The following is an 11,983-nucleotide window of genomic DNA, read 5'->3' as shown; positions in this document are numbered from 1 at the left end:
ACAAAATTACAAAACACACCAAAAGGCAAAACACACATTTTAAAGAGAGAGCACACAGGGAACTATATTCAACATCTCGTAGTAACTCATGGTTAAAAAGAATGTGAAAACAAATATATGTATGTTACTGTATGACTGAAGTATTGTGCTGTTCACCAGAAATTGACACAACACTGTAAACTGACTATACTTGAATAAAAATATATATAAAAAAATAAAGAGAGAGCAAATATCAGAACCAGACATGGCAGGAATGTTGGAATTATCATGAGGGACTTAAAACAACTATGGTTAACACGCTAAGGGCTCTACTGGATAAAGCAGACAGCGTGCAAAAAAAGACAGGCAATGTAAGCAAAGGGATGGAAACTCTAAGAAACAATTGTTGGGCTGAACCCCACAGGCCTGCAAGCCCTGTACTTGCCCAGACTTAAGGTGGAAGAAAGAGCCCAGAGTGAGCAACAGAGACATCAGTGGTTTAATAGACAGAAGGCGGTCTTACCCGCCTGAAGCAAGGTCCTGGAGTGACACCCACTGTGTGCAGCAGACACAGGGGACTGCCTACTGGCAGGACATGGCAGCAGTCTTCACTATGGAGGTGTGGGGGAGATAGGGAAGTTACCAGTTATAGAGAAAATGGGCGCCAGCACACTCCTCACCACCCATCTGATAAACTATCATAGTGGAGACATTCTGATCTAAAGTTAGAGCAATCACTAGCTGGGACTAGGGGAAGTAGACATTTATTGTTAGGCTCTATTATTAAGAGGGAAAGTCAGTCACGGGAGTAGGGTGTAGGTGAGGCAGGGACTTGTTGGGCAGGGGATGTACAGAGAAAAAGAGAACAGCCATCTTGGGTGGCCTGATCATACAACAACCGAAAAGAAATGCTAGAGATAAAAAGCACTATAACAGAAATGAAGAATACCTTTGACAGGCTTATTAGTAGAATGGACTGCTGAGAAAAGAATCTCTGAACGTGAGGATAGTTCAATAGAATCCTGAAAAACCAAAAGGCAAAGAGAACAAAGACTGAGGAAAATAGAACATAATTACCAAGTACCGTGGGACAATGATAAAAGGTGTAACAGATACATAATGGGAACACCAGGAGAAGAAAGAGCAAAAGGAACAGAAGAAATATTTGAAACAATAATGACTGAGAATTTCCCCAAATTAATGTAGGCTGTCCCTTGCTGGCTGTATGGGCAAATTTCTTAATTATTCAGGTCAGTATAATCATCAATGAAATGGGGATAATATCACCATTGTTGTGAGACAAGGAATGCAAAATAACATGCTTATTTCTTATAATTCTTTTGTCTTCCTTATACAAATTTTATTTTGCACTAGAGAGGCAGTTTACTTTCCCTGCTATCAACCTTAACCTTCATCTCCCAGTGCCCAGGTAGCCAAGTAGGACACACAGAGAGAGATGTAGCAGTTATTAAATTCCAGGGTCTGGACCTTAGCTTTGCAGGAGGGTGGGGCAGGAAATAACATCTGTTAAGCTCTTATTGTGTCCCAAGCTGTGCTAAGTAGGCCGTTAACATATATTTTCTTTCTCCAGTAGGTATTTTTATCTTCTCCATTTTAATTTTACCCTCAACAACTGAGGTTTAGCTTAAGACCTGGTGCCCAGATTACATTCAGATTACACTTTCATTAAGTGGCAGAATCAGCATTTCAGAATTCAACCTTTTCCCTCAGGTTACAGTGAGTCTGGAGTTCCAGCAGTATTGCCTCATTTATTCATTCATTTTTTTGATGGAGACCTATTAAGGCCTCTGATAGGTTACTAGTTGCCCCTCAGTATCTGTTCTCTTCCTCTCCTTCCTTATTTATTGAATTCTAAGTTTTTAGATGAGCACAGGACTGCCAAGAGTAAAAACCCTGCACCTCCCTTGCAGGGGGAAGGCTGCCGTTACAGGCATAGTTTTTTTGTAGGACAGTGGGAGTCTCAGGATTAGGTGATGGTGGCCATCAAGACCATTTGACTAACTCCTCTCACTTTGATTCTGTACTAAGCAACGGATTATTATGTGACTTGAGAGAGAGAGAGAGAAAGACATGAGAGGTATTTTTCCCCCATGCTCCCTAGGTGATTCCGAAGTTCAGCCAAGCTTGAAAACCACTAATCTGGATTTTTGGGCTAATGCTTGAGATCACAGAGCTGTTCAAATTGAAAGGTTTGTTTGTTTCTGTTTGTTTTCATGGGATTCAAAATTATTTTTGTTTTACAACTTTAGAGTTGCCATGAAAATAAAAGTTCACTCATACAGAAAGCAGAGGCACAAATATTAAAAGCTTCATATTCTTTTTTGTCTGTGGCCAGGACAAATCTAAGGACAGACCTTAATACCGACACACGTCCCAGAAAGACTCAGATAGATACAGTGAGAAAAGGGAACAGTTTACTTGCAAAGGTACAAGGCAGTCAGATTGAAGAACTGGTTTGCGAAATAAAAGTACTTAAAGGAAAACAAAACAAAACAAAACCAAACCCTGAAAAATTGCTAGAGTTACCAGTTTACATAGCCTGTTCATGGTAGAGAAACAGTAACTTTCTCACTTAAACTATCATACAAAGGATGTAAAATATCGTTACACACCAGCAAGGCAAACATTAGGGATAAAATTGAGGGTAATTCAAGGGAATATTGAACTCGTTATTATTTGGGGAATCAGAACAAGTCAGGATAATCCTGCAGTTTCTGGATTACCTAAATTTAGTCATCCTGGTAGCAGGCAAAGCGTCAGGTTTCGCTTTAAACATCACAGTCCATTCTCTAAGTTGGTTCTGTCGGGAGGAGGAGGGTGCAGGGCACCTGGCCTTCTGCGCACGCTCTGTCACCGCCCCAGGGGGTGGGGCGAGGGCACGCGTGGACTTGTGGGAAAGCCCAGGAAGGAGGGGCCCGGCGTGAGTTGCTGAGGGCCGGACGCGGCGCCGGCGGGGCTGGTGACGGCCTGGTGAGGTGAGTCGGCGTTAGCGTTGTCGCCGGCTGCAGCAGCGAGGAGGCTTTTGGGGTCGCCTGGCGCGGGGAAAGGGCGCAGCCATGAGTCCCGGCTGAGGCGGAGAGGGCGAAGGCAAGGGCGGGCGGCGGGGGCGCGGCGCGGCGCGGCCGTCTCCAGGGTAGCGGCGCACCCGGGGGCGCGTTCCGGGAGTGCTCGCCCGCGCGGCCCGGGCCTGGACGGTCTGTCTTGCTAACGGTCCCGCCATCCCGGCTGCCCCGGGCATTGGGCGTTTTGCAGTGGCCAGGACTGCAGATGCACCCTCGGGAGAAAACCTCGGTGGGGCCCGCCCCCTTTCGGCGTGGGTGTGCAATGCACGCCCACATATTGGGAATGAAAGTGATACCCCAGGCGCTGGAAGTTTCTGGTTGCCTGCCTGGATCCCTAGCTCCGTCTCAGGTTCCCTGGGAACAGAGAGGTGATGGGTGGAATGGAAAAGGTTTCTGCCCTCTACACTATCTCAGTGGCTTGCTGCGCTTTTATTCACATTTTTGAGTCCCCCGACAAAGTATTGTACTAGTTTTGTTTTTTAAATGAGATATACATATGCGATTAAACATAGGCACTGCCTGGAAGAGGCTTAAACTTAGTTTAGTTTCTGAGGCAAGGCGATGGGTCAGGAGCCCTATCTGGGGTTGCTAACATCTATTGCTCCTCCCAAACGAATCCCTTTTCTAATCTCTTCTATCTCTCCCATCCTAACACTGCGCCCCGCTACACTTAAGCTTTGAATCCCCTCCCACCTTTTGGAGGACCTTGTCCCATCACTCATCCCCTTTCCTGTATCTTCTTTTACCTTGTTTCTCCATCTCCACTCCATCCATACTCGTGAGCAGTTGTAGGTTATCGAAGACAAAATTACCAATCCCCATATAATCGCATTTACTCAGCACGATTTATTTCTGTCCTTAAAAAAACTCTTTAAAACTAAATATTAACTTTTATATGACTAAATAGAATGCACTTTATTTCCTCCATGTGACCTCTGTGGCTTTTGGCACTGCTACCCTGTCTTTTTGAACTCTTGAAAATTCTCTTCTGTGACAGTACTTTCTAAGGTTTCCTCCGGCTCTCTAGATGCAACTGCCTAGTTTTTACTGTGTTCTCATCTCTTCCTTGGTTTGTTCCCTAAGTATTAGTGTCTCCAGGCTTTCCCCCTCCCCTGCACTGTCATAGTAATTAAACATGTCCAAATCCCATGATTGTAGCTTCTACCTTTATGCTGGTGACACCCAAATTTATATTTCTAGTCTTCTGTTTAACTTCCTACTCTGTATGTCTTCCTGATGTCCCTTAAGAACTCAAATTCAACATATCCCAAACTGAAAAAAATCTGTCTTTACACTTGTCCTCCACTCTTGAAACCTCTTCCTTTGAAAATTGTGATTCTTGACTCAAAATGGCACCATGAATCTTACCAGGCTCCCAAACCAGAAGTCTAAGACATGATTTGAGTCCTTTTATGTTCCCAACTCCCTAGTATAATCAGTCATCATGTCCTTTTTATTTTACCTAATGTTTCTCATAGCTTTCAGAGTGTAGGTTGGATCTCGTGGTCTGGCGTTTCATGATCTGTCCCACATCCACCCGTTAGGCTTCTTTTCCATCATTCTCCCGCTTCGTCCCTTGTTCTGCTTGCCTACTCCACCATATTAATCATTTGGCTGACCCCCTTTGAAAGTTGGCTAAGTTGTAGGGGACTCTTTGCTTGAACCCACCACCCTGCCTTCTGATTTATGTCTGCCTTTGTGGTCAGTCCCATAGCATCTCTAGGTACCTCTAGAACAGTGGTTCTCAACCAGAGGGTATTATGATTCCCAGGGGACACTTGACAATGTCTGGAGTCACTTCTGGTTGTCACAGCCCAGAGAGAAGGGAGCCCAGTCAGTAGAGGCCAAGGATGCTGCCAGCCATCCTACAAGGCATGGGACAGCCCACCTACAACAAAGAATTATCTGGCCCAAAATGTCAGTAGTCCCAAGGTTAAGAAACCCTGCCTAGTGTAATATTTTGTTACTCAGTACTTTATTTTGTCTTCCTCTCTGCTAGAGAAGGGACCTTGTCTTTCTTGTTTTTGCATTGCCAAATCTTGATACAGGGCCTATCACATAGCAGAAGTTCAATAAATGTTGAAAGAAAAAGGAGTAAAGGAAATAACTAGGCTAAACTTGTAAACTCTAGAGATGAGCAGCCAGTCTGCTACCATAGGCTGCTTGCTAATTTCAGTGATTCCTTCCCACTGCCTTATGTTCATGTTACAATGTGGGGATGCCCAAACTTGTTTGTTTTGCATTTGTTTATTCAGGAAACGTTGTTTAACTCATTTTTATTTTTATTTTGTTTTATTGATTGACATTTAGTCACTTACAATGTGTCAATTTCTGGTGTACAGCATAGTGTCCCAGTCATGCATATACGTACATATATTTGTTTTCATATTTTTTTCATTAAAGGTTATTGCAAGATACTGAATATGATTCTCTGTGCCATACAGAAGAAATTTTTTGATTGACTCATTTTTAAAAGAATATGCTGGTATTTTCTTTGTTTTGCATCACTTTAGGCTCCCTTCCTTTAGTGTATCTTGGTCATTTATGAAGAGGTAAAAACCATTAATTAGTTAGGTTTCAAAAAAATAAACCAAATAATTCTGCTTAATTCTTTTCAGAGGTTGATTGATCAAAACTCTACAGGCCATAATGACTTCAACAAATAAAGCAATTGAATTACAACTGCAAGTGAAACAAAATGCAGAAGAGTTACAAGACTTTATGAGGGATTTAGAAAACTGGGAAAAAGATATTAAACAAAAGGATATGGAACTTAGAAGACAAAATGGTGTCACTGAAGAGGTAAATTTCTTAATTAAATCTCATAATTAAATTTCCACTTTAGCATCCAGCAAAACTACTTATTTTAAAGTAAAGCACCACCTTTAAAATGTTTTGTGGAAATACTGATTTGCTCTTTGCCAACATTTTGAAAAATTCTGCTTTTTAAAGTCTTTGTAGTAACTGTATTGACTATATTAAGACATTTTAAGTCTTAGTGAATAGTTACTGAAAGGAAGACCACGTGATAATTCTTAAGGTTAAAGAATAGCATCATAAAATATGTAGGTTTTACATATATGGTGCATATCATATATAATTATGCATTTAATGGTATATTAACGTACTGTACTGCCATAAAAACTTAGTTCCTAGGCTCAACCAAATATTTAAGACAGTGCATTCAAATATGGATAGCTTTTTCATACTATTTGTAATGATGTGGGGGCAGTTCAGTTTGCCATTGCACTGCTGCTAAATCATTGTACTAAGGCTGAAGATCAGGCAGTTTTTTAAGTTTGAATTGAGGATTGCAAATTAAGTGTATAGTTAAAATTTCTAGATAATAATTTTCTTATGACTGAACAATGTTCAGTATTTGTCAAAGATGAATTAAACTTTTCAAGCATAATTATAAATGAAATGGTAAATGATATTGTTACACAGAAAAGTAATAGAGCAGTCTCGAAACACTGTGTTGTTTTTCCTCCCTAGAATTTACCTCCTATTCGAAATGGGAATTTTAGGAAAAAGAAGAAGGGCAAAGTTAAAGAGTCATCTAAAAAAACCAAAGATGAAAACACAAAAAACAGAATAAAATCTTATGATTATGAGGCATGGGCAAAACTTGATGTGGTAAGTTGAATAAGTTGATCTAGTTATGTGCTTCTTAGTATTTGAGTAAAATTTTCTAGGAGTTAAGAGTCCTATGAATTAAATGAAAAATAATGTTGAGTTCTTAGGACCTGTGTCTTTTTCTTACAGACTATTTTGTGTGGAATAAAAACTAATATTGGCTTTAATGTTGGTAGGCTGGTGGTATTTTTTGAATCTTCATGCTAAAACACATAGCTAAATTTCAGTACATCATCTTGTAATGTTTATTCAGTGAAACTAAGCAGATCTTATTTTTAAATTTATCAACAAATTGTTTTTTCTTACATAGATTATTTAAAATAGTATATTATTTGCTCAATGCAGAAAGGATTTTGTTCATATAATAAGATTTTTTTGTATGAGCGTTAATAATCTCTTTAATGTTTACTGCTTTAAAATCTCTTACTAAAAATCATTCTTTAATCATATGTGCTAAAAAAAAAAGATTAAAAAAAAACACTGTTGGGTTCCATGAGATGATTTATTACCATAAAAAGAACATGTGAGTCAAGAGAGACTGGGAATTGCCGGACTAGCCTGTATGTATTTTCTTTGGGAGAGTCAGCTCTAGTTTGGAATACCCTGAGAGATGGTAGCATAGTCATTGAGAGCTCTCTGGAGGCAGTCTAGGGTTAGATCCTCTTTTGGCCGCTTACTAGCTGAGTGACCCCGAGCCAGTTAACTAACTTCTGTTTCTCAGTTCCTTCAAGTGAAATACATCTGCCTCATAGGTTGTTGTGAGAATCAGGAGTTAACTGTACTCTACAAGAAGTTCTTGTGTTTTAAAAATAAGAAAGAATAAAAAAAATAAAAATAAGAAAGAAGGTTTTTAGAAAAAAACCTGTTGTTTGCTATTACATACATTTGGAGTTATTTACAAACTTCCCTTATGTAAAGCCGTAATACTTCACTGCTAATAGTTTGTAATTTAGGGGTGCTTTGTAAATTCTGTTGACAGCTTATTTAATGAGTTCAGAGTCAGTTTCTCCATGTTGTATGGATCTTGGTTTTCTAAACAAGAGTACCTTTTTCTCTGGATATAATCTTAACAATGAGAGGTTATTTGGGTTGCTTTTATAGATGTCTAGGTTCTTAGATTGTAACAACTTTAGTTCTGTCGTGTACTTGTTTTGAGGGGGAGCTGTATCTTCCTTTTTGTTTTTAATGGTCATGTAATTATGAGCACTGTTCTCCAACTTCTGATTTCAGGACAGTATCCTTGATGAGCTTGACAAAGAAGAGAGCACCCATGATTCTGTGTCTCAAGAATCAGAGTCAGAAGAGGATGGGATTCATGTAGATTCACAAAAAGCTCTTGCTCTAAAAGAAAAGGTACTCTTTAGGTTAGCTGTTGGTTCCTTCAAGTAAGCAGGATGCATAGAAAATCATGGATCCCAAGATTTCCACAACATAGTTTAGGGGGTGTTCAAACATTAAGTTGTTACTGGCTAAATCTCTAGCAGGAGGCAGTGTGCGTAGTGATTAGGGGTATGTGTGCTGTGAAACTAGGTTACCTAGGTTCACATCCTGTGACAAGTTCTTTAAATTCCTGTATGTCCTCAGTTTTCTCAGCTGTAAAATTAATACTAAGATTAATATTATTACTAACCCTCAATGAGTTGTTGTGTTAATAAATGAATTATATATAAAGTGCTTGGAGTGTACAGAGAGTTGTTCCAGGGCTTTTAGTAATTTGAATTACTAATCAAATCAGCATGTGATTCTTGACATGAATGTTATATCCTACTCCTCTGTATCACTGGTCATCTTTGGTTGCTTCTTGGACCGTTCAACATCTCCCTGAGGGATGCCTCATTATTATAAAATTGGCTATATCACTTTTGAAAGAGGTGGCAGTCTTTTCAGATTAAAGTTTATGTTGATGCCTGTCTTTTATTACATTCCTGTGGGTTATTATTGTCAGAAGTATTTAATACTAGGAATTTTACTCATTTGCCAATCTGCCAGGACTCTTGGATTGTGCCCAAACTATGACAAGTGAATTTCAGCACTTGTAAAAAGTCCACTTTGCTAATTCTTTTTTCTTTCCTGTTAGCCTTGATCACATGGCTAATGAGATAGAAAGAGATGGATAATAATGAAAAAAAAATGGTTCTGGAATTTTGCGCTAGTAAATATCTGACGTGTATGCTTTTTCAGGGCAATAAATACTTCAGACAAGGAAAATATGATGAAGCGATTGAATGCTACACCAAAGGCATGGATGCTGATCCATATAATCCTGTGTTGCCCACAAACAGAGCGTCTGCATACTTTAGACTGAAAAAGTAAGGAATTTCCATAATGTGTGTGAATGTTTTTATGTGTGTATGGAGACTGGTTTTTTAGAAAAATGTTTCGTGATAAAATGTGTGGGAATGCTTGAAAAAGTATTACATTTCTTTTCAAGTATAAATTCTTATAACTCACTCCCTTTTATTGAATTCTTTTATTTAAGCCATTTTAAACATCCAGATGTGTGGGTTCTGTTCGTCGTGGGTTTTGTCCAGCAAAAGTCCCATGACGGAAGAATGAAATTTCTCAAGACTTTATCGGCTCGAGAGAGTGAGAAGGAGCCAGAGACTGACTCCCCGAGCTCCTCCAAAACTCTTGTATTTATTGAGAATAGTCAGAGCAAAGTGAAATAACGTCATAGGAATGAGTAAGGGGCATGGTGTATGTGCAGGGATGCAGGTCAGCAATTTCAGTTCGTGAAAAACAGAAACTTTATAATCTAAATTGAAATTTAGAGAGAAGGTTACAATATTGATAGTACAAACAGTTATTCTAAGCCTCAAACAATCATGAGCAAGGTTACATGTTCCAAATAATTGATAATGAAAACCCAGACCACCACAGAGTCTCTATACAATGGTCAGAAATCGTCTAAGCATGGGAAGCAGCCCAGCTGTTCCCAGCTAAGGGCTAAGTCGCAGTCTTCCGTGAGCAAGAGCAGCCTACGCTATCCATCTATGCCTGATAAGCAAAGCGTGTCCTGCCAGTCAGGGCAAGGGACGAGTGGATGAGTTATGGTTTTCCATAAGCACAAGCAGCCCTGAATCTATGACCTCGAACTGAGCAAAGCAAGCAAAGCATGTCTCTGCTTTTTACGGTGAGGAGACAGTTTGTAGCAGATTCCTGCTAGCAAAGCAGCTTCAAGGCAACTGAGCTAAGTTCCATAGATAAGGTGGTGACTGGTATTGAGACTTTAGTCTTTTGTGCTTTTGGGCATTTTGCTTTGAAGTAGCAGTATAATGACATATAGAAAGCATTGGTTTTGATTATACATTTCTTACGTATTTACATAAAGGTGAGAATACATAAGGGTGAGAATATGATTTGGTACAGCAATTATTACAATATCAAGGTTTGTTAACCCAGGTTTGTGCTCTCACACAGATGCTCAAACCATGCTTTTATAAGTTACTTTACTGAGGTGTTCCTCCTCTAAAAATTGAGTAATGAGGCTCTTTACCTAATTCACAGGAAAAAAAAACGGTAGCTGGGTAAACATTTTTAAAATTAATTTTCCTCCATTATTTTGAAAAATTTATCCACTATTTAACATAGAGAAGTTTTATTATAGTAAACTTAAAATATGTTCCAATTTTTGTTTAAGTCATACTGACCCTTTAAATACATACTTAATGTTGAAGAGCATAAATGTGTATGGTCTTATCCTAAGCAGGGAACTGACCTATCATAAGAATTTTTAAAAAAAGAGTACCATCAAGGAGGACATTCTTATTATTTAATTATTATTTGGAAATATGAATTATATTGGTGTCTGAGTTTTTACTATTTTATTTTTATTTTTTCATTGAAGTATAGTCGATTTACAATGTTGTGTTAATTTCTGGTGTACAGCATAGTGATTCATTTATACATATATTCCTTTTCATATTCTTTTTTGTTATAGGCCATTACAAGGTATTGAATATGGTTCCCTGTGCTATACAGTAGGACCTTGTTGTTTATCTACTTTATTATTTATTATAGTAGTAGTATCTACAAATATTTTAAATAGCATATTTAGGTCTTTGAAACTTATGCTGTTAATATCCAAATTAGGGCAATATTTATATTTTATAGTATTTGATATCTACAATATATGTGACAAAGAATAATTTTAAATAAATCTGCATGAACCCTCCCAACTTGGTTCAAACCAGAACATTATTATTTTTGAAGCTACCTTTTGATATTCTTTTGCATATCCTGACCATTGTAACCCTCCCAGTTAAACCGCTATCTTGAGTTATATATCATTCTTTTAAATTTTTTTCTTTTTTATTATTCTTTTGATTAAAAAAGTTCATTATATGTGTATATATCCCTAAGTAACATACTGTACAACTTTGCTTATTTTTGAGGCTTAAAAGTATATCATGGTAAATGTGGTCTTCTGTGGCTTGTCTATTTCTTTGAATAGTATATTTCTAAGATTTGTTCATATTTTGCATATAGCTGTAGATCTCTCATTTTCATTGTTATATACAGTTCCTTTTTAGGAGTATACCGTTACATATCCATTCTCCAGTTGCTGGATTGTTTTTTGGTTCCTTTCTTCCTTTTCATCCTTTCCTTCTCCCCTCCCCCTTCCTGCCTCCCATCCTCCTTCCCTTCTTATTTAACTATAGTGATACTGTGAAAACTTTTGTACATGTGTCTTGGTGCTGGGTCATAGGCTGTGCACATGTTCAACTTTAAATGTGTTGGTGACCAGTTGTTCTAAAGGTAGTTGTACGATTAGCAGTGTGTAAGAACACCTGTTCCATATCTTTACCAACACTGGTATAATTGGGCTTCTGAGTTTTCAATCTATGGAGTATAAAATGGTAATTCATTGTGGTCTTAGCATATTCTTATATATTTATTCACCACTTATTTAATTATTTTCTGTGAATTGCCTGTTTTGTCTTCTGGTCATTTTTCTGTTAGGCTGTTTTATTATTGCTTTTTTAGAGTTCTTTATTCTGGGTACAAATTCTTTAGTGTTTATTTATAGTAATTCTCTTCTCCCAATTTGTGGCTGATCTCCCTTTTCTTCTTTATGGAATCTTGATGATCAGAAATTCTTAATTTTAATGTGTTTCATTTATGGATTTTTTAAAATATGTTGGCACTTTTTAAAATATGATTTGTTAAAATAGTTTCTGTCTCTGCACTCATAATAGTCTCCTATATTTTCTTCTAAAACTTATGATTGTTCTTCACACTTAAGTCCTTTTATATATGCTGAAGGTAGAATTCCAATTTCATGT

The 11,983-nt window shown here is 38.1% G+C and overlaps 1 protein-coding gene across 1 annotated transcript in view; it reads left to right on the top strand.

Moving 5' to 3' along the window:
* The first annotated feature begins 2,893 nt into the window (after positions 1-2,893).
* RPAP3 (RNA polymerase II associated protein 3) overlaps positions 2,894-11,983 on the top strand; it is a 29,207-nt gene continuing 20,117 nt past the window's right edge. The window contains exons 1-5 of the mRNA XM_010997474.3: positions 2,894-2,975; positions 5,681-5,864; positions 6,558-6,698; positions 7,929-8,051; positions 8,880-9,007. Of these exons, the coding sequence (XP_010995776.2) occupies positions 5,712-5,864; positions 6,558-6,698; positions 7,929-8,051; positions 8,880-9,007 (545 nt within the window). The 5' untranslated portion in view covers positions 2,894-2,975; positions 5,681-5,711. The remainder of the gene's footprint in view (positions 2,976-5,680; positions 5,865-6,557; positions 6,699-7,928; positions 8,052-8,879; positions 9,008-11,983) is intronic.

Source organism: Camelus dromedarius, chromosome 11 (assembly GCF_036321535.1).
Source record: "Camelus dromedarius isolate mCamDro1 chromosome 11, mCamDro1.pat, whole genome shotgun sequence".
Lineage (NCBI taxonomy): Eukaryota > Metazoa > Chordata > Mammalia > Artiodactyla > Camelidae > Camelus > Camelus dromedarius.
Note: the sequence above shows the minus strand (reverse complement) of the source record. Positions and strands in the feature narration are given on the sequence as shown.